Source organism: Strongylocentrotus purpuratus, unplaced genomic scaffold (assembly GCF_000002235.5).
Source record: "Strongylocentrotus purpuratus isolate Spur 01 unplaced genomic scaffold, Spur_5.0 spur5_contig_815, whole genome shotgun sequence".
Lineage (NCBI taxonomy): Eukaryota > Metazoa > Echinodermata > Echinoidea > Camarodonta > Strongylocentrotidae > Strongylocentrotus > Strongylocentrotus purpuratus.
In genome coordinates this window covers 4,534-30,861 of record NW_022145519.1, presented here as the reverse complement: position 1 = coordinate 30,861, position 26,328 = coordinate 4,534, and the positions used below count along the sequence as shown (strand labels likewise).

General features: G+C 38.2%; 3 protein-coding genes across 3 annotated transcripts; 1 reads left to right on the top strand and 2 right to left on the bottom strand.

Annotated features, from left to right (window-relative positions):
- Positions 1–1,822: 1,822 nt before the first annotated feature.
- Positions 1,823–5,137, bottom strand: LOC589205 (probable G-protein coupled receptor 101). Its single transcript, XM_011680691.2, has 3 exons — positions 4,823–5,137; positions 2,310–3,012; positions 1,823–2,073 (listed from the first exon to the last, which is right to left on the bottom strand). Exons 1-3 carry the CDS (start codon positions 5,135–5,137, stop codon positions 1,823–1,825), a joined length of 1,269 nt encoding a protein of 422 aa, XP_011678993.2.
- A 7,591-nt stretch (positions 5,138–12,728) lies between these two features.
- Positions 12,729–24,858, bottom strand: LOC762434 (D(2) dopamine receptor B-like). The gene is made up of 4 exons (XM_030978954.1): positions 24,777–24,858; positions 14,997–15,154; positions 13,576–14,281; positions 12,729–12,961 (listed from the first exon to the last, which is right to left on the bottom strand). The coding sequence occupies exons 1-4, from the start codon at positions 24,856–24,858 to the stop codon at positions 12,729–12,731; spliced, it is 1,179 nt and encodes a 392-aa protein (XP_030834814.1).
- A 251-nt stretch (positions 24,859–25,109) lies between these two features.
- LOC115921346 (glycoprotein 3-alpha-L-fucosyltransferase A-like) lies at positions 25,110–26,328 on the top strand. The gene has a single exon (XM_030978750.1). The coding sequence runs from the start codon at positions 25,216–25,218 to the stop codon at positions 26,326–26,328; it is 1,113 nt and encodes a 370-aa protein (XP_030834610.1). The 5' UTR covers positions 25,110–25,215.

Below are 26,328 nucleotides of genomic sequence, written 5' to 3'. Positions count from 1 at the left end.
GTTTCGACTCTGGCTTGAAGAAAAAGAAAAAGAAATCCTCCAATATGAAACCAACACTTGGGAGTATAATAATGTAGATCGAGTGAAAGAATAACAACATAGACCTAACAAAATAGTATTTTGCTTTGTATGGGGGCCTACACACAGATTCCGGGAATTGAACTAATCGTAATCCAAAATTGCTAAACAAAAATGAAATAATGAAGAAAGAGAAATGATAGTTTATAAAAGAGAGCGATTCAAGTGCTCTGTCAGAAAAGAGATATTAAAGGTAATACAAAGGTTTGGGAAATTTTGAAAATGGGATGGATAGTGATTCTTTACAATTTTGATATATTATGTGGAAGCCCCTGTGTTTGTATTCTTATAAAGACAACAAAATTTAGACCCTAAAACCCTAAAGCCTAAAAATAAAAATTTACCTGCACTCCCGGTAAATTTTGATAAATTTCAAATAGCGCCTACGGCCGTACAATGGTAGCTGCGACCATGAAAATCTCAGAATATGTTGTTCTGATATATAATTTCCGAATGGGAATAGCTAATCGGTCGATTTTAGTCAAGAAACATTGTTTTACAGCTTAATTAATATCTTGACCTTGAGAGGGAGCTATAACAGAGAGTGTATTATTTACAATTTCATAACTTTAGACTCGATTTCAACCGCGATAACGATCACTAAATATTGTAGGATTGCATATGCTTCCAATATGTTCATTTGAACCAAACTCATGACCCCATACCAAAACTTTGTATTACCTTTAAAGATCCGTTAGGGTTTCAATAGGACTGTACTTTCGAAGTTCAGTTCAATTGTTGTTACATGCAGCTGAGTTTTTAGGTTGTAACACTAAGAGTGTGTCTTTTGCTCAATGAAACCAAAAGTTCTCGTAATGATAATCATCAGCTCCTGTCAATCGATAAGTATAGGCCTACACGTAGTTTGATGAAGATGATGATGATTGATGTTCGTTTTACCTGACTGCTATGAAACCAAAAGCTCTCGTAATGATAATCATAAACTCCTGACAATCGATAGTAGCCTATACATGAAGTTTGATGATGATGATGAATTGATGATTGATGCTCGTTTAACCTGACTGCTAAGCAATCAACAGCTTTAAATCCTCCCCAAGGGTCTTGGTAATGAGAGTTAATGTCTTATAATTACTTAAGGTTAAGAGCGCACTGACCTCACAGTTACGAGACCACTGCTCTACAACTGAGCCATCGCGCCTCCTCACAGTAATTTTCTTGATTAAGATGTCCTGTATTGTATGATTCCCAGAGCTCTTAAGTTGAAAACGAGTCAAACTTATTTAAAAACGTAACTTAGGTTTAAAATAAAACATGTATTCTAATGTTGAGCACAGTGACCGTAAACTAGCCGAAAGCAGTACAATTGACTGTGATGAAATATAATTTGAGTGCAAACAGACAATTGATTAAAATAGATGGTGTATACATACAAATGAGTTACTCAATCGAAGATTAGATTACTCTTACACTCATGAGTATAAAGTCAATATATTATTTAGACGCTTAACATGTATACGAAGCGAGATTTATTCAACGTTACGATTTTGTCATCACGATCATAATTACGACCATTTCGACAACTGCCGATTCCTATCTATTAGTGATTATTATGAGCTTTCAAACATTCAAATTTCATTCGGCGTCTCATGATAATAACGCAAAACAGTTTTCTATTTATCTTGATACAATTTAAATATGAACACTACGTTTCCTATTGGCGTTATTTCCCCTTCTTTTTAACGGACAACAAACACATTTATATATATTTGTCATGGAAAAAAAATCATGCTTCTCCGGAGTTACATCTGATTACTGCATTCAATCCAACCGACCAACGTCTGAACATGTCACGATAACGGGCTGCAATTCGTCTATTCATGAACGAGTAGATTAGAGGGTCGAATAGGGAGTTGGAGTAACCTAGCCACACCGTGGCCACGCCCATCCAATGGGGGATATTGATGGATAGAAGACAAGAGTAGACGATGCAGTACGGTGACCAACAGACCAAGGTGGTTAGCACCAGGAGGGTTCCTGGAAAGAGGAAAGAACCCGACAATGTTGGAAAAAAGGTGTTGGGTGGTAATCATATGAAACATATCAACAAGGAACTGAATGTAGATGGTAACATTATACATTCTGACGTGTTAAAACCCGCCATTTCATTTCGAACATTGTCTTGTGGTAACACAGTCAAATTAACATTACGATTTGCACAAAATTAAACATTTCTACAAACTTTAAGATATTCCAACACAGGCAGTACTTACCAGTCAGAGCAACTCTTTTGTCAATGTTGAGTTTCTTCTGCATAGACCTACGATCTTTTTTCTTGGTTCCTGTCATCATATTTTCCTGTTGAATAGTCTTTTTCTCCTCGTTTTCTCCTTCAGCATGTTCAGCGTCAGGCTCCTCGATGTTTGAAGACTGGGAGTAGTCCATAGGCCCTGGAGTAAGATCCGAGCAGGTAGGCCCTTCACTCGACTGGTCAATGTCATCCAGTTGCATGTCATGGTCAGTATCGGTCACATGGTCGTGGTTGTCATCATCATCGTCGTTGTCTTCTACGGAACATACGTTGCTCACGATACTAGGTTTCTCGTCGGCGTAGGACCTAAGCAACCGTTGTTGACGCCACACGTTCAAGAACACACCAACATAGCAGAAAACCATCGTAGGTACGATGACTACATAGATGATGACGTTGAGGATCGTGGAATAAAAACAGTCTTCCTGCCACTCTGGAGAGCAGCAAGACTGGGAAATTTCCTGGTACCCAATCGCAGAGACGACTCCGAATAAGGAGGGAAAGGAGGATCCAATGGCGGCGACCCAACAGAAGACGATAAAGACGATGGTTCTTGATTGGGAAGGAGGGAAGCGGGCCGACCAGACTACGGCCAAGTAGCGGTCCACGGAGATTGCCAAGACTGTGATAAAGTTCCCGAAGGCAAAAAGAACGTTCCCGTTAATCTGCACGCAATGATAAATGAGATTGCGTTAATGTTTCATATCCAGACGAAATATCCCTGGACCATTACACCGGGAATATTCTTCATGTGATGATTCCCCACTAAGTATAATCACACGCGGTAACTTTCCCCGGATAATTTGCCATGCAACCCTGTCTTTAAAAAAAAATTATCATAGAGATATGGGAATTTAGAAATCAAAATATGCTGTAAAAGATATAAAAAAATATAATTGATGATTTATTAATGATTGGTAGCTCTAGCATTCATCCCCCGTTTATGTATGGAGCAACTATTTCAGGATTACTTGATTTATGAAAGTTCATATTCAATAGAATTTGAAACGATCGAGTGATACTATTTTTTTTTGAGGAGAGGAGTCATATTAGATTTGTTATTTGTAATGTGAAATACCAAATATGAATATAAATAAATGTAGAAAAAAAAATTACACATGTTCTTTTCATGAGAAGTATAAAGTTCCTTAGTTGACCTCATAGAGAGCATGTACAAACAAACCAAATGCTCTGTTATGGTGAATGGAAAGATAACTGAATGGTTTGATGTCATAACTGAGATAATACAAGGCTGCCTCCTCTCTCCAAGTCTCTTCAACCCATTCCTGGAATATGTGATGAAGGACATCCAACAACTAGAAAGTGGAATACAGATGGGTGAAATGCGTATCAACAACATCAGATATGCAGATGACATCACCCTCATGGAACTCGTATTTGAAAACCTCCAGATCTCAACAAATGAGCTGGAGAAGGCTTATAGAAGATGGGGGTATGAAAATCAATGCAACAAAATGCAAAGTCATGACAGAGGATCGACAAGAGATTTCACTTAGCAACACCAACATTGAGAAAGTGAAAAAATTTGTCTTTCTCGGCAGCACAGTTCCTTCCACAGAAGAGGACGTGAAGAGACGTACAAGACTGGCTGCTTGGGCAATCGGAAGACTGAAAAGTGTCATCTGGCCCAACCAAGATATTGCTAGGAGACTCAAAGTCAGGATCTACGGAGCACTTATCCTCCCTATTGCCACATAATGGAGCAGAATCCTGGACTCTCCGAAAATCTGATAGAAATAAGCTTGAGGTATTTGAAATGAGGTGTCTCCGGACCATCCCTGGAGTTCACCTAATGGACAAGATTAGGAACGAAGAGATCAGGCAGAGACTGAACGTCCCAAGCACCATATGCGAGGAAATAATCAAACGTCGCTTGAAATGGTTTGGCCATGTGTTACGCATGCCGCATCGCCGCCTACCATACCAAGCATTCCAGAATGACTTTAATGGACGCAGACCTCGGGGACGCCCTCCAAAGAGATGGAAGGACCAGGTTCAATGCGATGTGGGATTACCCACACAAGAGGCAGAGCAACGAGCCCAGGACAGATCACACTGGAGCATGATTTCTCGTAGGGGAGCAAGGGACACACCGTCCTATGCAGTGGCGTACGCAGGATTTTTTCAAGGGGGGGGGGGGGGGTAAGGTCACCTTTTTTAGGTCAGCCATTGGCATAATATTTTGTTTGTATTTCTTTTTTTTTATTTACACAAAAACAAAAAAAACTCAAAAGGGGGGGGGGGGGGGAGGGGTTTTCCCAAAAAACATACACATAAAAAAAAACTTAAGGGGGGGGGGGGTATCATCCCCCCCCCCCCGCGTACGCGTTTGGTTCTATGCACCTAAGTCAAGTAAGTCATAAAATGCCTGTAATATCCCAAATCAAAATACATGTACAGTAAAAATCTTATATGAGCATGGTGACGAAGAATGCAAAATAGAAAGAGACTCACAAAACACACAACCTTGTTGTGATAGAGAAAATTGCCGTTGTCGAACACGGATACTACGAGGAATGATATGTTCATGATTGTAAAGCCAAGATCGTTTATGATGAGGTTCAGGATCAGCCAGTTATGAAGGTTCCTTCTCAGAACCTTGTCTCGAAGAATCGTCGCCAACGCAATCAGATTGGCGACCAGCGCTCCGAGGAAGATAACGACAATGGTGATACCTTCGATGACGGCCACCACTGACGTCGACTCGTGGTAGATCGTGACACCATCAGGTCGATCGTACGGCGTTGGAGAGGTATCCTGGCTCGACATCTTATCACGAGAATTCATTCGGAGAAAATGGTCTTTACAATGACGGATAACAACGACCGCCTTTAAATCAAATGATAAAAGGTGATGATCAGCGAATCTGAAACTAATTAATTCATTAACCTTATTTACTTCCTCCTTTGACAGGATATAATCTAGGCCGATTCAAAGAATAGAAGTTTCGTTTTCATGGAAGCCTTTTAATGATTAACTATTCATTGGTTGATCGGTGTTATAGGAATGCCTCGAGAAAAATGTATAATATAATTTTTCATGACCACTTAGCCACTGCTGTATATTTCTTCTTCTCGTCCCTGCATTACGATTGAAGGGGAAAAACAATTTGTAATTGTTCTTGTGGTTATCTTCCTCGGAGCGTTGATCGCCAATCTGATTGCGATGGCGACGATTCTTAGAGACAAGGTTCTCAGAAGAATAGAAAATTAGAAAATAATAATTTATAACAGCTGCTGACTAAACGTCAAAGATTTGTTTATAATTAAGTTTATATTTTGTCCGCTCTTACAGCAATTCTTGATAATTTCCGCTTAATTGATCATTCTAAAGCCATAACTACTAGTTTTTTTTTTTAGTTTTTTTTTATTTGGCATGTTTGAAATGGATTGTACCTAAGCGTATGAATCTAATTCTGAAGAAGTTATACTTTCACTTGTAAACCTCGGTCATGGGTTATTTATGTTCATTTTTTATTGGAATGTAGAATGTTTTTACAATAAAGATGAATTAATTATTTTTTAAAAGTCTAATCACTGCCAGAATGGCGTTTAAACAGAGTTAAAGTCCTTCTGGATCTTAACAGATATTTAAAAGGAAACTTAGATAAATTCCTCTTTAACCTGTACCGAGGGGCACAGTGCCCCCACTTGTTCAGGTACCCCCAAAGTGCCCCTTTTCCTTTGCAAGAACTGTCCCTTCCCCTTGTAATAAATGCCCCTTTTCCTTTTGATAAGTGCACTCTACCCAATTTTTGTAATAAGATCCTCTTCACCTTCTCATGAATGCCCCTATTAAAATCAGATAAGTGCCCCTTGTCTTTCGACAACTGTCCCTTTTCCTTTGCAATAAGTTTTGTCGTCAAGTTTCCATTCTCATAAGTGCCCCTTTTCACCTCTTGAGAATTGCCCCTTCACCTTTGATAATCGCCCCTATTCAAATCTGACAGATACACCTTATAACTTTGAAAAGTGCCCCTTTTCCTTTGTAATAATTGCCCCTCCCCCTATGGTAAGTGTTCCTGCTTTTTTGTTATACATACCCCTTTTCCTTTAAAAAGTGCCTCTTTGCCATTTTTATAATTGCCCCTCTTCATCTCTGGTGAGTGCCTTTTTTCAGGAGCGATAAATCCACCGTTTACCTCTGCTATTTTTGCCCTGTTTAAAACTTTGACTTGTGCCCCTTTTCCTTTTTAATAAGTGTAACTTTTTTCTTCCGATAAGAGCCCTTTTCCCTTTGTAATACGAAAATCTTCACTTTCTCTTAAATGTCCCTTTTCACCTCTGATAAGTGCCCCTTTTATTTTTACACGTGCCTCTTTTCCTTGCTAATAAGTACTATATTTTCTTCGGATATGAGCCCATTTCGAAATGCCCCTGTTTATATCTGACAAATGCCCCTATTAAAATCTGATACCGGTAAGCGCCCTTTTCCTTCAACAGACGCCCCATTTCCATTCTCACAAATGCCTTTTTTTCATCTTTGTTGAGTGTCCCTTTTCAGGTACAAGAAGTGCCCCATTTTCACCTCTCGGACAAGTGCCCTTTTTACTTTGACACGTGCACCTTTTTTCTGATAACTGTCCTTTTCCTTCTGATTAGTGCCTATTTTTCCTCTCTCCATAACATGCACCCCTAATTCAAAGCGACTTAGAGCTCCTTTTTCTTGCATTTCCCCTAAAGCTCGCTCGCAGTTATAGTTTTTACAATAATGTTACTTATAATAGAAGAACTTTTCAGTCTTTCTTTATCAAATTTTGCTTAAAACTCATCAGGATTTGTTTTTAGTTCTCTTTTAAAAGATGTAAATTTTCGCACTGCGACCTCACAAATCTTAATTTTTTTGCTCGCTCGCTTCGCTCGCTCGAAAATTAATATCCAGACCATCACACCCTACTGCAAAGCATGTTGCAACCAGACCCTTGTAATAAGTTGATTTGTTTGAAAGCAGACAAATAACAGGAACAGAATGCAAAAGTTTGAAATGAATCGGACCAATAGTAAGGAAGTTATGATTGTTAAAAATAAGAGATCACTAAGTCTATGCCCAAATTGATAGTTCGGTCAGTGGATTGTTACGTAGGACGTGGATAACTCTCCCATTTCCCGTGTAAAAAAATATCATTAATTTCTGTTTTTCTCGTAAGTTACTTCTCCCTTGGCTTAGGGCACTACTCGAAATATATTATAGATAGCATATTATTATAGGTCCTTTAAAAAAAATAGACCCTCCTATAGTCATTAAATATATTGGAACAGATGGGAAAGTAGTCCGGCACTACATCACATTGACATTACCGCTACAACCAATATAAAGTGCCGAAACGTAAAGTAATTACAACTTTCAAAAATTCATAACTTTCTTATACTTAGTCATATTCAATTAAAACTTTATCAGTTTTCTTTACTGATTTGTCTGCTATCTTTTAGAGTAGTTGTCTATTTGGGTTGGATTTCCCTTTAAGCAGTACATTGTACCACGTAAAGAGAAAAACGATTATAATTGATGCCATCCTTGGTAGTGTTATCACAATCATGACGATGTAGGGGTATATACCAATGTCTAAAAATAGTGTATATTCACTTTGAGGTTTCCCTTTGTAGGTGCCCCTTTTTTTGTTCTAGACAGTGTTATTTTTTTGGTGGGTGCCCACCCCCACTTTGGAAGATGCTCCGCCGCCCCTTGGCTGAGGCCATATCATCGGACTGCAACATATATTGACATAGGACAAGAAAGAAGTTTTCAAAATAAGATGTCAAGTGCTCTCTGCAAAAAATAAGCACGAACAAGCCAGAATATATTGTTTTTGGCACAGCCAGAAATTCGGATTGAATAAGGCCTATTGGCTGATTGTGAGTGTGTGTGTATGTGTATGTGTGAATACATTGTGTATACATGGTATATACACACATATATATATATATCAGTCTGAAGATTGAATAATCCTGGATCAAGTGAATTACAAGTGAGTGAGTTACAAAAATCAATAAAATATATTTTGTGTTGACAGAAAACAAAAACAAACAATTAACAATCAAAACAAAGATATAGCCATGCATCGAAAATAATATACATGTAGGCCTATATCAAGTGAGGTGGAATGGCGATATGGTTTTACAAGTATCCATAATCAATTGCATTATTATCATTGCTATATTGTCTTATTATTATAATCATTATTTTATGATTATTATTATAAAAATTATTTCATTATTATTATTATTATTATTATTATTATCATTAACAATGGAAATTCGTCGTGTTACATGGTATTGCGATACATTGTATACACACACACACACACACATATATATATATATATATATATATATATATATATATATATATAAACATTTTACAAGAATTTGAACTTGATTATTATTGTTATTATTATTACTATGATTATTATTATTATGAGTATGATTGCTATTATCATTTATATTAACGACGGACATTCGTCAGCTTACATGGTATTGCGATACACATATATCATCATCATCAACTTCAGGTGGCGCTGTAAAGCGCTGCTGTGGTCTTCACGAGAGCACGCCATGCAACTCTTTCACCTGCCATTTATATATACACACATATATATATACACATATAACATTTGACAAGCATCGATAATTTGAACTTGAACTTGATAATTATTGTTAATATTATTATTATTATTATTATTATTATTATTATTATTATTATTATATTATTATTATTATTATTATTATTATTATTATTATTATTATTATTATTATTATTATTATTATTTGATTTGATTTGATTTGATTTATTTATTTTCCACTCAAATATCCACAAATTAAATGACATATATAAACCATACAGTAATACAATATATAATAGAACAAATGAATTATACAAGTAACGAAAAACTGACAAGTATGTTCGTAATCAAATAAGTTTACAAAGTACATTTATGTTTGAGAATTAAACAACATATTTTAAATTGCTTGATTTAACTGAGAGGGGAAAAAAGGGAATCTCAGAAAAGCTAGGCTTGTTGAGCGAGATTCCCAGTATAAATTAAATAATGGACCATCATCAACGTGCATCAAATTCTACACATGTCCGCTCCCAGAGAGACCAGAGACGCACGAGCCCACTCGCCCGCGCCAGATCCCCGGGTCCCCCGCGCCAAGGCCCATCTAGCGTACAACAGTCTGCCGTTGCCAGGTCGAGCAAGCTCAAGGTCTGTCCGACCTAGCAACGAGCAACATAAAATATTGCGCACCGAACAGGCCCCGACAAAAGAAACACAAAGATCCGGCATAGGCAGCCGAACCCGCGCGTCCGGAGACTCTCCGGGAACAACACGCGAAAACCGGACACACGCCTAAGATGGTCCAATAGTATTTTGTACAAGCGTATAATGAACGATAGAAAAATAAAATAGATGACAATAAAAGAAAAGAAAAGAAAAGAAAAAAAGAAGCATGTGATGAAACACAAAAAAGGATGAGAAGGATGGGAAGGTAAGAGTAGTGCCACGTAATCGGAAGTCTATTTGTATTTCTTTAGAGAGGAAAGAAAGAAATTCACTGGGAGGGGTCGGAAGGCAATAGTAAGAAGGCCAGATAAAAAAAGAAAGCACTTCCGTGCTTAGTGATAGATTTGCGTACTAAAGTTTGTTTGTGCATAACTAATTTATTGTGCGCAGGTTAACGACTTAGGGTTGTATTGCTGGAGCTGAGTGTGACTTCAACAAAGTGAACTTAAGGTATTTCTTGAAGCAAAATATACTTGAGTGTTGTTGTAGGGAGGCTTCAAGCGTATTCCAGTACATTGGTCCAGTATATACAATTGTTTTTTGTGAGAAGACTGTTCGGGTTAAAGGAAGATGATATTGGTTACGACGTCTGGTAGGGTATGTGTGTATATGTGCATTAGTTGTAAATAATTTTGTAAGAGCGCTGGGGACTTGTTTGGATGTTAGTTGAAACATGAATGTTCCTAGGTGGAATGAAAATAAGTCGTGTATGTTAAGGATTTTGTTTTCAACAAATAAATGTTCCGTATGGGAAAAGAATGTTTCATTATTTATTATTCTCACTACTCGTTTTTGTAATAAGAAAATTCTGTTTGTTATTATTATTATTATTATTATTACTATTATTGTTATATATATTTGTTTATACCGTCATCATCATCCTTATATTATCATTATTATCTTTATTAATATTACTATTATTGTTATGTAAAAAAGTACAATGGACCGTGATAGAATATGATTTCAATGCAAGCAGAACATTCATTGAAGTAGATGCTGTATGATTTATCTGAATTAATAAATCGACGACTGAATTACTCTATTACAATTACTATTACTATTTTTGTCATCACGGTCATAATTACGACCATTTCGACAACTGGCGATGAGGTTTCAATTCAATTCAAATAATTTTATTCATTTCCATTTTCAATAAATGCAATAAAAAGGTATATACCATGATAAGCATTTGCAATATATAATAAAATGAAAATAGAGAACTAAAAAACAAGCCCAAATGGCCTTGTGGAGGCATAGTTCCCCGAACAGTAGTTAAGAAATTTACATATACAAAAAAAAACTAAAAAAGAAACATACATGACAAAACATGACAGGGACATCGTTCAAATATTCAAATTTCATTCGAAGTCTCATGAAAATAACGCATAGGAAAAAAAACCTTTCTAATTATCGTATAAGGTTTGTCATTACTTCTATTGTATTACAAATCAAATGTTATAACTACGTTTCATATTGGCCTTTTCATGGTTTTGTTTTATTAACAGAAATCGTAATCGTAATCGTAACCGAAAACAAGATAGCAGGAAAAAAGCTAAAAAATATTCACATTACATTAAAGTTCAGTTTACGCATTCAGAAATGTCTCAGAATGCATACCATAGAGCATCGAGTTTCCGGGGCCCTTAAGCAGGCCGGGACCCCACGCCGTAAAAGCTTCGCGCTCGCAATTTCGTTCATTGCATGCCCCCCTTTTTTCATGGAAAACCCTAGACCCGCCCCTGCACACTTTTCTTTTTGGTCCTCCAAAATTTTAAAATTTGCACCCCCCCCCTTGAGCGCCAGGGGGGGGGGGGGGGGCAACCCCCCCCCCCAAAAGGTAAAAATCACGTGATTTTACATGTTTTTTTTTCTCAAGGGGGGGGGGGGGCGGGCCCCCTGCCCCCCTGGATCCGCCATTGGACTTGGTTGCGAACCCAGACCTCACGGTTACGAGACCACTGCTCTACCATTGAGCCACCGCACCTCCTCTACCACTGAGCCATCGCACCTTCTCATATTTTTAATCCTGTATTGTATGAAACCCAGAGCTCTTGAGTCGAAAACGAGCCTAATTTAGGTTTCAAATAATATTCTAATGTTGAGCACAGTGACCATAAACAAGAAGAAATATGTACAATTGACCGTGATAGAATATGATTTGAATGCAAGCAAAACATTCTTTGAAATAGGTGGTGTATACATGAAAAATATGAATTAATAAATCGAAGAATGGATTACTCTTACGCTCTTGATTATACAGTGCGTCCCAGTAAAAACGTAACCGAGAATTATCGATGATTTATCAAAACTTAGTCACATTTATAATTAATAAATGACACATGTTTGGAAAGCTTAGATCTTCCTCTTTCATTTGATGCAAATCATATGATGCATATTTCACGCATGAGTGATTAGAATTAATTTGCAGAGAAGAAACCAAAAAGTCATTTGGCGGACGGTATCTAAATTTCAAAGAGAATATATCACATTTCGAGAAAGTTGAGTTTCTGCCCTTTCATATGACACCTCAATCAAGAAAAATGAGCAAGGGATGACAAAGATCTTTTTGTTTAAAGTAGTGCTTGCAAACTTGTATAACTTCCCGCGAAACAATATCGTAGAGGTTGCGGAGCCCGTGAATCCGTACGAAAATCTCACCGCCGCCGCCTGCCTCCGCACGGAGCCCGCACGAAAAAGGGGATACGGGCAGGATACGGGCTCCGTAGACTAATCGGAGGCCAAATGTAATCCAGGCATAAGTCTGCCTTTGTTTTTAAAAAAAACTGTACGGCCACTGCAGGGACACCCTAAGGCGACCGTGAGTCATCACTTCAAAGGCCGTACGACAGCCGCAGGTTTCTGTCTCTACAAATTCAAAATATGCCGTGCGTCTACCCTAACATAATGTGACTAATACCGTATGTGACCGTGCTGGCGGCCCTATAAGTGCTATTGGTCGTTAATATTTTAGACCCCACGGCCGCCGCGGTAATTGCGACCTAGGCATTAATAAGAATATAATGCCCTTCGCCGAGTTTCCACGGCAAAATGTTTATACTTTTCATGGAGCAAAAAAAATCATGCTTCTCCTGTATTCAATCCAATCGACCAACGTCTGAACATGCCACGGTAACGGGCTCCAATTCGTCTATTCATGAACGAGTAGATTAGAGGGTCGAACAGAGAGTTGGAGTAACCTAACCACACCGTGGCCACGCCCATCCAATGTGGGATGTTGATCAATAGGAGACAAGAGTTAACGATGCAGTACGGTAACCAACAGACCAAGGTGGTTAGCACCAGTAGGGTTCCTGAAAAGAAAAAGGAAAACAAAACAATGTTGGAAAAAAGGGTGCTGGATGGAAATCATTCACAAAGTGACGGTAGTGAGGAAAATCGTAATGCAAAGTGAATGCATTTTTTTCACTACCGTCACTTCGTGAAAACAGCGACGAATTTAAGGCACATCAACAAGGAACAGAAGCCAGATGGTGACATTATTTCAGTATTCTGGAAAATATGTTAAAAGAAAATTAAAGAGAAGACAATGCAGAGGTGTGACTTCAAAGGAAGGATGTAGGCTGAGCTAATGATGACCTATTTTGGTTCATCACGACATGAAGTAACCTTGGGGCGTAGGCTAAAGTTTTATGAAGTTGCAGAGAAGTTACCAAAGTACGAGGTGATAGAGGGGCAAAAAAATGTTCCGCATTTTGCTAGTAGAAAGACTTTGCATCCTCTTATCGCCAATAAGTTCATGTACAATCATTGCGAGGGTAGCAATGAGAATGTATACATTCTGTCATGTTAAAACTTGGCATTTTATTACGACACTTATGGTAAAACAGTCAAATTAAAATTGCGATTTGCGCAAGATTAAACATTTCTACATACGTTAAGAGACTCCAACGCAGGAAGTACTTACCAGTCAGGGCAACTCTTTTGTCAATGTTGAGTTTCTTCTGCATGGACCTACGATCTTTTTTCTTGATTCCTTTTATCACATTTTCCTGTTGAATAGTCTTTTTCTCCTCGTTTTCTCCTTCAGCATGTTCAGCGTCAGGTTCCTCAGTGTTTGAAGACTGGGAGTAGTCCATAGGCTCTGGGGTAAGATTCAAAGAGGTAGGTCCTTCACTCGACCGGTCAATGCCATCCATTGGCATGTCATTGTCAGCATGGGGCACACGGTCTTGGTCGTGGTCGTGGTCGTCATCGTCGTTGTCTTCAAGGGAACATACGTTGCTCACGACACTAGGTTTCTCGTCGGCGTAGGAGCTAAGCAACCGTTGTTGACGCCACACTTTCAGGAACACACCAACATAGCATAAAACCATCGTAGGTACGATGACTACATAGATGATTAGGTTGAGGCTGATGCCATAGAAACAGTCTTCCTGCCAGTCTGGCGAGCAGCTGTGAGAAACTTTCTGATACCTGATCGCAGAGACTACTCCGGATAAGGAGGGAAAGGAGGATCCAATGGCGGCGACCCAACAGAACACGATAAAGACGATGGTTCTTGATTTGGAAGGAGGGAAGCGGGCCGACCAGACTACGGCCAAGTAGCGGTCCACGGAGATGGCCACGACTGTAGCAAAGTTCCCGAAGGCAAAAAGAAGGTTCCCGTGAATCTGCACATAATGATAAATTAGATTGCATTAATATCGAGTTCGTATACCCAGTAGAATATCAGCTTTTCGACAAAACATGCCAGGACCATTACACGGGGATTATTCTTCATGTGATGATTAATCACAAAGTATGATCTATTATTTGACTATCTCACACGGAAACTACCCCCGAATAATTTGCCATGCAAGTTTTGCAACCCTGTATTAACAAACAAAAAATTATCATAGAATATTGATGATTTATTAATGATTGCTGAGTGGCAGCTACAGCATAAATCCCCCTTTTATGTATGGAGAAGCTATTTCAGGATTGCTTGATTTCTGAAAGGTTCATATTCAATGGAGTTTTAAACGATCGATTGATACTTTTCTTTTTGAGTAGGAGAGGATCCGTATTAGATTTGTGATTTTGGTATGTGAAATACCAATTATAAAACTAAATAGATTTACCACAAAATGTTACATATTCTTTTTATAAGTAGTACAAAATTCCTTCCATATTCCATATCATAAAAATTATACAGGAACATCGTACATGAGAATGGTGGCACATAAAAGAAAAAAGACTCACAAAACACACAGCTTTGTTGTGAAGGAGAAAATAACCGTGGTCATACACAGAAACTATGGCGAATGATATGTTCATGATTGTAAAGCTTAGGTCGTTTATGATGAGGTTCAGGATCAGCCAGTTATGAAGGTTCCTTCTCAGAACCTTGTCTCGAAGGATCGTCGCCATCGCGATCAGATTGGCAATCAACGCTCCGAGGAAGATAGCGACAATGGTGATCCCTTCGATGACAGCCACCACTGACGTCGACTCGTGGTAGATCGTGACACCATCAGGTCGATCGTACGGGTTGGGGAGGTATCCTGGCTCGACATCGTATCACGAGAATTCATTCTGAGAAAGTGGTCTTTACAATGACGGATAAAAATGACCGCTTATAATTCAAATCGTAGAAGGTGATGATCAGCAAATCTGGACAGTTTATAAACAATCCTAGATTTATGATTTACTTCACGTAAATTGAAAGCGATCAATTCAATCGCGTTGTCAACTTCCTCCTTGACAGGAAATGACGTAGGCTGATTCAAAGAATAAACGTTTCGTTTTCATTCTAGCCTTTTGATGATAAATCATTCATTGCTTGATCGATGTTTAGGGGATGCCTAAAGGAAAATATCTAATCATAATTTTTCATGACCACTAAGCCTGATTATTTCTGCTTAATTGGTCATTATAAATCCATAACTACTAAAGGTTTTCTGTTATTTGACATGTTTGAAATGGATTATATCCGAGTATATGAATCTATTAAATCTGTCTTTATCCTGTTTTTTTCTTCTTATACAACGGTCCCTTACTTCACGTAAATTGAAAGTAATACATTCAATCGCATTGTTAACTTTTTACCTAGCCAGGATATGATGTAGGTCGATTCGAAGAATCAACGTTTCGTTTTCATTGTAGCCTTTTAATATGTTTTGACTAATACGTGATGATACAAATTTTGCCGGGAAACCTCCTAATAATTGATATAATAATTTGGTAAATTATCATATTGAACCGGCCTGGATAGATACCCCGAATGCACTTCAACATTTAACATTTGGGCACATATTTCTGCTTTTTTGCGAATTAAGTTGAAGTATTGTCATCTAGACCTCTAAAGGCAATATTTAAACAATGTTGAATGGATATTTTGCACCCAAAACCCTTGAACCGCAATTTTACCACAACCGGTCTAAACCATAAAGAAAATATTAATTTATGATAGCAGTTGCTGACTACACGTCAACTTTTGTTGGTAAGTTTATTCAAGGAATTATTAGAGGGGTGACCAGTTGTTCCATATTTTAATCATTGTCTCGCGTCCCGTATCGAACTTCCCTTTAGGACGCCATTATGTACCGTATATGAAACAAGTAATTATTTAGATCATAAACGAAAATAACCGTTTACATTTCTGTTGCTTAACAGTATCAGATGTTTCCATGATGAGAAATACAATGTTTCTCTCTGGCAAAAAGTTGCACAAAGTTTGTCCCCGCCAGGGTATGTGGCTGAGGCCCGGGTGTCTCAGTTATGTAGAAATACAGTAATCATGCGTGACCACACGTTTTCCAGGCACACCATAAACGAGGATTTCTTCCGAAACCAAAATACAACCTAAATGAGGATTTCGCGTATTTTCCCCCCAAATTCACACCCTATAAACGGGTATTTCAAAAAAAATTACTCCTTAACATTTATTGTAACTCCTTGAGCAATTAGAAGTGCGATAGGATTACCATTCAAGTTATTGACAAGGCAAACTAAATCAAATTGCGCTTTAGATTTAAAATTCACAATGTAAACATTTATTTTAATAGCGAAGCAATAACATCGACCTGTAGACTTCCAAATGGATTTAATGCACAGCCATCATCAGTCCTTTCTTTGAAAAAAAGAAATGCATTTCAAATTTCATCTAATTGTATAAAAGTACATGTAGTGTTTACAAAAAGTATACAATGTACAGTGAACAGTTAGTATTCTACTACACAAAACAAAATGTAAGGAACCAGTTATAGACGTGAGACTTACATTGGTAGGTCTGGGTCGGTATCGTGGGAATCCATCTTGATCTACTGAAGATCTTAAAATCGCTTCAAACCGACTCGCGCTAGATAACTCTCGAGGCCGTAGCCACACTATGCAATGAGCAAACACGACAAATTATTCCCCCCCCCCCCCCGCCGGCCCTGAGGGTAGAAAAATACACCTAAACGCGTATACCGGCGCGTACAGCAGGATTTTGAATCATTTTGAAAAAGTACCCTTTTTCTTGAAATGACCCCCAAATTGACGTTTTGAACCCCGTAATGCGGCACGGCGCGGACCGCGTCCAATCTAAAAATACCCCAATAAACACCCCTTTAAACGCGTTTTCTTGGTCACGCATGCTTACAGTATTTATATTTGACTGAGCCATCTGAGGCTGAGGCCATATCATCGAACGGCAACAGATATTGACAAAGGACTCGACAGAAGTTAACAATATAACATTTCAAGTGCTCTTTGCGAAAAAATAAATTTGCAGGCGTCATTATGTATCGTGCGAACAATTAAGGTAGAATATGTTTTTGCAAGACCAGAATTTTGGCTTTAAACAAATTCGAATTGGACAAGGTCTATATTTTGACTGATTATGTGTGTGCGTGCGTTTGTATGTGTGTGCGTGTTTGTGTGCGTGCCTGTGTTTGTGTGTGTGTGAATACATTGTATATGTACAATATATATACAAGATATTGTCTTGCGACTGAGGAGATTTAAAAAGAGAATTACCACATAAATATTTTACAAACTCCGTTGACAACGTTGGTATAACAAATCTTCGCCCATAATGATGCATAGGGCCCTATGCATCGTAACTAAAAGAAGCCATATGGGAGAAAGTTGGTAACACCATACATTGTCATATGTAGGCGCGTACACGGGGGGGGGGGGGGTTAGGGGGTTATCCCCCCCCCCTTTGGTAATTTTCTATACGAAAACCCCCCTATAACCCCCCTAAAACCCCCCCCTTTTGGATTTTTCAAAAAAAGAGAAAAAAAGTGACCTCTTACCCCCCCCCCCCCCCCGCTTATTCAGCGGCTGGCTGAGTCGTTGCGAAATTTTCGGCCCGATTTATAAATGTTACCCCCCCCCCCCTTGAAAAAAATCCTGCGTACGCGCCTGGTCATAGGATATAACCTATATCCTACATGATGTACAGCGGCTAAGTTTATCTTAGAAAGTGCCAATAGCACTTTCTTTAAATCCGTCAACTTAATGCGAAGAGAAATACAGACTTGTCAACGCAGTTGAGCACCTGAAGTGTTTTTCTTTAGTTGCTATATAATCTGTAAAAGTATACTGTAAACGTGCTTACTATATATGACTATATACATCTGTTCATTTATTTCAATAAGGTTTTTTTTTTTTTTTTTTTGTATTTTTAATAATAATAATAACAGTGAACATTTATAATGCGCCATGTCTGTCAAAAGTAACACTCCTGGCGCAGCTGTGTGAAAATGTTATTGTGGGCATACGACCATCAAGTGATTTAATAAAGAAAGTAAAATACACATAAGTTAAAGTTTAACATACAGGGCGTATCATAATAAAGGATATTGAAGTTTAATGACGATTTATATGAAAACTACTGATTTCATAATCAAGCATTTTATGTCTGTTGTAAAGGACAGAATGTCCTCTTTTTAATGACACCCCGATCATACTACAACTGTCACAGTTGACTGAATAACAAAGCATTGCTGTCCACCATGTGAAAGGTGCACTGTGACAAGTTAGCATTCACAGATAAATTCTAAATATTTTGTGCTTGTGTCAGCCCAGACATATTGAAATGCTGAACAATGAGTGGATTATGTGTCTAAGAAGGAAATGTTATCAAACTTGGCACAGTGCACCTTTCACATGGTGGACAGCAATGCTTTGTTATTCAGTCAACTGTGACAGTAGTAGTATGATCGGGGTGTCATTAAAAAGAGGACATTCTGTCCTTTACAACAGACATAAAATGCTTGATTATGAAATCAGTAGTTTTCATATAAATCGTCATTAAACTTCAATATCCTTTATTATGATACGCCCTGTACTTCAGGACATAATTTTGCAATAATAGAATTACAATATTTTTTTTGTAAAACCTAAAAGCAAGGTTACATACGCATAATACGCAGGTATGAATTGAAGCATATAGGATATCCAATACAAAGAATATTATAGTAATACAAGTTATATAAGGGTAGTACAATGTAAGACATAATTAAACAAAATAATATGTTGAGAACAGAAACGTTTCTTACAGAGACTTGAACTGTGAGTAGGAGTTCTAACAAAGATGTTCTAATTTTATTGAAGGTTTTTTATTAACAAAGATTTAGATTTATTTCTAACAAAGATGTTCTAATTTTATTGAAGATGTATTATTTATCAAACGAACTATCTTACAGCTATGAAGACGCCTCTACAAGCAAAACAAAATATGATGAGCGATGACCTGTGATTTATCATACCGAAGTGTTGAAATCATGAAAAAACGAAAGATAAAAAGTTACACCTTTCATTTCCCACATTTTAACTTTAAATATCTAGGAATATCAACATACACTGATCAGTAAGTTCTTAAACGATTTGATCAATTGGAGCACCATAACTTGACCCGGAACTTGACCTCACAAATACTTGTAGGAAAACGAACCACGTCATTGCAGTTCAAATATTGAAGTCTCGTAACCTTTGAAAGAATATTTGGCCCGACATGCCCGTACGGGTACACGCACACGCAGGCGTATAATATACATGACTTGTATTTCTATTATTCCGTCTTCCAATTGTTGACATTTCACGTTCTCGGCAACATTACGTCTGAGGCCCGATCTGAGGCCTCAACTCGAAACGCTCGAAACGCGAATACGAGCTACACTACTAGACTCGCAATTATTCTACTGTTCGCGGCCAACATTTCTTTGGTGGCCTTTTGAAGTATCTTTCAGATTTTGTTTTCTTCAGGTTTTTCTCGTATAGATCGATTTGAGACTGAGAATTTCTTTCTACTTGTTGGTGGGATAACGAGAGAGAAGGAGAGAAAAAAAGTGCTGCAATTGAAACGTGATCAAACGGTGCAACGATGGCAGGAAAACGGGGAAGATCAACCACGGGAAAGGTATGTTTTAAGTGTCTATCAAGAAGCATTATGATATCCAACATTAATTTTTAAATAATAATGTACCGGAACATAGCAAACGCCCCATGCTAATTAAAAGCAGAAAAATATATATTGTCTCCGTTCTAAAATCATTTTGTGTCCGGTTCTTATAGTTTCCCTAAACCAAGAACGAATAATTGTAAAATAACCTTTTTATATAGATGAGCTGTATCCTACAGTGCAACAAAATAATTGCCATCTAATACACACAGTGATTCTATACTATTGTCTTGTTAACATAATCGCATGATGTCTTATTAGGTGGTCTGTCGATGACAGATCACCTATTGATTTCGTTAGAATTTTCTTTCTTTATTCTTTATTCTTTATTCTTTATTCTTTCTTTATTTATTTTTATTTATTCCGTACACTTTTTTTGTGTATACGTTTACTCGAAATCGACTTGGTCAATTTCCTTCAAATTTCTGATAGTCATTAGGCCCTATAATATCAAGTTCCCGAAACCTTTTTCAAGTTCATGGGGTCATCGTGACGTCATCCAGGCGCCATTTTGTAAAAATCAAGTCATTATCATATCTCGATAACGAGTCTTCAAAAATAAACCATATTTGGTATACATCAACTTCAGGTCAAAGTTCAACTAAAATTGTCAACAAAATTTGCGCGCGCACCTCGACGCGCACGTACGCGCGCTTTAAAATTTTAAAATGCTCAAATTCGTTCCAAATTTTTTTTGCACACGTTTCAGGCCATTGTAAGCATTTTCAAGATTTTGCGCGAGAGCACTTTTTTGCGCGCGTTTCCGCGCGTAAGTGCGCGTACTGACATTTTACAACATGGAAACGCCAAATTTTCTCTATCATATCAACCACATTTTTCCAAGCATTTTGATACCTTGTTCACCTTTTTCTGACCAGTGATAACGCAATGAGCGTCCGTCAAAGTTTACAGCACACGCGGATCTGCATTATCCCTATCCACATTACATGTGCAAAAACAAGCCTATACAAAATTCATTTTAACTCTTCAGAATGGATAGATACCCCCAATTTTTTTTCATATTTAGATAGATCATGAGTCGGAGATATGATTTTATGTCTAATTTGACCCTCAATTAACTCATGACGTCATCATAATGGCCTCCGAACTTAAAATTTCAATTTGCATATTATGACGTTAGCAGATTTTTGGAAAATTGATTGTATCTCTGTAAATATTGATCAATTTTCTTTCAAATTTTGATATGTTTTAGCTGAGAATATTCTCTACGAATGTATTTCCCACGATATTTCATTTGAACAATGGCATCATGGCGTATTTTTGCGATTAAAGGAGGCATGTCAATTTTTCACATTTTGCGTGTATTCTCTATGGGACATGACTTTTTCTCAAAACTGGTTTCTACATTCTTGTCTTTCGCGAGCAATATCTCCGTCGTTTTATCTTTGTTTACGCTGAGCTTTGAGTATGTTGTAGCTGAGTCAATATGCTATCGTAAGTGTGCCCTTTAATTTTCGATCAGATGCCGGGATCATGCTCATATTTCACTTACAAAGTGGGATTTGATAATTCCATTTTCCGTTTACGTGTAATCTCTATGGGAAATATTTTGGTACATCGGTAACGCACTTGACTTCCGACCTCGAGGTCCCTGGTTCGAGTCCGGGCGTCTCCAACAATTTTTTTCTTCACTTTTTTTTTCTTTTTGACCTTTCACTGTACCTTTTCCTTTGCTTATTAAAACACGTAGAATCACAAATAATGTTATAAACAACCATGTTTACTTTATTATTCCCCTATTATCACTTGATCCATTACTTTCTGAGTGTAGTCCCTATGGGAGATGACTTTTTCTCAAATCTGGATTCTACATTCCTGTCTTTTGCGAGCAATATCGCCGTTATTTCCGTTTGGTTTTTGTTGATTTTGGAGTATGTTGTAGCTGAGACTATATGCTATCTAAATGTTCCCTCATTTTTTTCAATCAGATGTCATCATGGTCTGTTGATGATCATCATCAACATCATCATGATCATCATCATCATCATCAACATCGTCATCCCCATTACTATCAAGATCATCATCATCATCATGATGATCATCATTGTTTACATGTCTATATAACTTCTCCCTTTCTCAGTATAGTAAGTATTATAATCTATCATAAGACTTGAAGACAGACCACCTTAATCGTCCTCGTGACGATTTAAATTCTAGTTTATTATAGTTCTAATGTTTTCTGACTGTTTTCAACAATTCACGACAATATAATTGTATCGATCATAGTTCTATCTAGCTTCATGTTTCATGGTTATTCTTAAGGAAATGCAATCTAAACAACGTTTTACGAATTTTAACGACAAACGTTCGCTACTGCTGCTCTTGAATGCTACTATGAAAATCGGTAACAAATTGATATTTCAGGATTCGTGATAAATTCGTTTAACAGTTGATTCCGCTCGGTTGATTCCATTGGTCAGATTAGTTAGCAGTCTCTACAATCGTCTCTACAATGCTATTTGAACAATATTCGATGACAATAGAAGGCACTCTGGTATTATTTTTATGTAGCGTCACTTGGCAATAACATGGCAGATATATCATCATCAGTGCCGAGTTTCATAATTTCACGAAAAATGAATTTGAACCCGGGCTAAACTCTCTCTCTCTTTTATCATTGCCTTCCTACTTCCTTGCTTTCTTCCTTCTTACCACAGAGTATGTAATGTGCATGTGTATACCTCGATCACAGAGGATGTAATCAGTTTTTAATCACTATTGTCGCTGGAATGATTCTTCACCTTCCCCTTATCCTCCATCTTCTTCCTCCTAATAAATGCATGTGTACCTGGTAGGAAGAAATTCCTTTGAATATTTTGAGCGGGGAATTATATTGATTACAGGGCCCTCAAAGAGAATTGTTTTTATAGGCTCAATGAGACATTCTAAGCCTACTTTCCACGTGAAATCGTGATCGTATTATTAATTTCTTCTGTTTGTAAAGTGTATGCCATAATCGTTTTGAAATATTAGGAACCCGTTGGATGTACAGCTGTTGTCTGCCATAAGAGCTAAAATAATGAGCTATCGGCCAATTTCTAATCTTCCATGCTATATATATGGTATAATAATGTATGGCTCTCAACCCAAGGATTGAGGGTTCGAATCGGTGAATCACAGCCCGGCACTAACGCCCGATGGCAAGATATTAATCCATATGTGCCATTCCAATCTCCGCCTAGATGTAAATGGGTACCTGGCAGTCGACGGGATAATCATAGTGGCAGGGCCATTAAGAAGCACATAACAAACCAATGAGGCTTCCCTTGGTGAACAAATATTTATCATTATTCATGTATTTTTGTTATGGAAATAAAACAAATATAAAAGCAATAGGGGTGGGAGTGGCAGAAATAATATTTTTAGATTGGTCAGCCTTAAAACCCAAGAACAACAACAAGTAGATACTGGGGTGTGTGAGGCCAAAATGAGAGTGCTCTTTCAATATCATAATGCAGATCTTTGCATTTCTATTTATTGATCATAAAGAAAACAAAATAAAAGAGGCAATAGTTGAAAAATATGGCAAAACCTGGACTTTCCTATTCCCCCTATACCTTCCCTCGTGTAGATAATTAGACATCCTGTATTTGTGTGTAGCGCCTATGTGTGTTGTGTCACTTACTTGTTTTCCCTTTATCTCTTAATCTTGTTTTGTCACAAATTGATGACAGAGGTACATAGAGCGAGTTGACTATCAATGTTATATCCAGTGGCTTTCAAATGGGAGACAAGGGCACCTGCCCCGGCGGCACTTGGAGGGGGCCCGAAAAAAAGCAAAAGATAGGAGGCCCAACGTAACTGTAAAAGAGAAAAAGAGAATGGGGATTTGATTTGATTTGATTTGATTTGATTTATTGGTTAAAAGGAAGAAAAGTCACATCCCTTAAGGATTTTGTAGAAATTGAGCTTTTGAGGTTGTAAAATGCAAATATTTTCTGAAGTATTTATATTTCATTGTGATGACGAATTCATGAAGGTGTCTTTTTAATTCGTTCCCTTCAATTGCTTGTACAATTAGGCCTATGCGATATGTTTGAAAGGGCCGCTATGTCATTGCTTGCTCGAGGCCCTGAAATACCTTGATACGCGACAGATTGTATCCACTCTTCTGTCTGGTCTGTAGCTGCTGTAGCACCTTTTGGTCGAAGTAGTTTTCTATTGTCATTCCTATTTACATTCTTAAAAAAATGGCGTTAATAAAATAGAGAGTTTATAATAATAATTCATTTAGAGTTATCATCATTCATATTTTGTGATTCTACTCAGCAAATTGCTATACTAAAGCAACAAAAAAATTGCCAAATACAAACCGGCATATTTTCTTTCTTGACATTCTTTTTTTTTAAAGACAAAATTGATTGCTGTGTTCAAATTAAAAGTGATAGCATTCGCTAAAGTGGAAATTTGTAAATCTGTGAAATCGACGTTCAATTCACTTTTTTTTTACCACAGGTTATTTTGGACATGGAAATTTTAACGCTACGTCGGAAGGGAAACTCGAGGCGAGTCCTTTGGATAGTGCTGGTCCTTGTGGCATATGTATTTGCGCTTAACCTGATATACCTGGAAACTCGGTCAATCCATCAAGGAACCGGGCAACCTGAAAATGACATGTTTTTGGTTCACGAGTCCGATCGGATCCTCCCTGTGCGGCATCGGGACCCAGTGAGCTCCCACGGTGACAAGATCCCGTCAGGATCAGTACTAACCCGTGACGACAAGGTGGATGAAGGCATCCCTCTTGGTGACATCCAATTGCGAGACCGGCGTGAAGGCGTGCAGAAAGACCATCGTGGTCTCGTCCGAGGCGATACTCAAAGAAGACCGACTGAACTACTCGGCCCTAAGGAGACGATTAAAGTCCATCTACCCATGCAAGAAGGGAATGATGTTGATAGCAGAATGAACAAAAAGAGGAAGCAACACGGAGATGTTTCGGCTGGCGAAACCAAAGTCAACGCAAGTGCTAGTTTGTCAGCAAGAAGGACCGAAGGGAAACCTCAAAGTCGAAGAAATGGCACAAATCGGAGAGAGCTGAGAAAGCGCGTAATCAACTTAAGGCGAGCGAGAAGATACAATAACACCTTGAAAGAACCTGTTAATGGACTAAGCACAAACAATGGACACAGAAAAAACTGGTTTCGAAACATGCTAAAGGGCAACGTGTCATCAGAAGGCATGGAGGTAGTGAATATTGCCAATAAAACTGCTATGAAAAGTATGACAGGTGTACACTCCTATAACCAAGGTGGAAACGCAAACTTATCAAATATGAATGCTGTACAGTTTCGTAGTAAGTGTACCCGATTAATAACTTTATATACACCTAATGTTACACCCTTCGGATACTGGCCAGAGTATAGCGATCTAAAACGGTTGTTCGAAGATGGCCAACGCTTTTCGGGCAACATCGAATCTTCGCCGACAGGGTATGTCGTATGTCCAGACCAGCCCTGCGATATCAACCTCATACCAACCAATGATGATACTATCCTTGCTGCGAGTGATGCTACCCTACTGAACTTGGCCCCGCTCTTGGTAAGACCTAACGCGAGCAAAATTTCGGAGCGACTTTTGAACACTCTTCCAAAGAAAGTGAAGATAGTATTTTACGCAATGGAGAGTGCCAACATGATGACTTTTTGGGATAATTCTGTTAGGGATATTCAGTTCCACTATTCTATGACTTATCATTCTTCAAGTGATGTGGTCCACCCGTACGGACGATACGTCCCAGGTAGTCCCATGGATAGCCCTGATCAACCCGTGAACTATACGGAAGGAAAGACCAAGATATTGGCATGGATGGCCAGCAATTGTAACTTCACATTTTGGCCGCGATACGAGTGGGTGTCGAGGCTTCAAGAATTCATCCATGTCGACATACACGGCAGATGCGGTCAGGCGACCTGCCTGCCAAGGTTCTCAAAGAAATGCGTCAACCTGATGAAATCGTATAAGTTTTACTTGGCGTTGGAGAACACCCAATGCGACGATTACATGACAGAGAAATTCTGGGATAACTGTCTTCTGAACGGCGTAGTCCCCGTCGTGTACGGCGGTCGGAGGGAGACGTACGAGAAAATCGCTCCGCCCGGTTCCTTCATCTACGCTGCGGATTTCGCTAGACCCAAAGATCTTGCCGACTACTTGATTAAGCTTGATAAGGACGACGAGCGATACAGCGGATTCTTCGCGTGGCGAAAGTACGGTCGGGTCGAGAAGATTTATCCCAATCTTCGACCGACGGCGTTTTTGTGA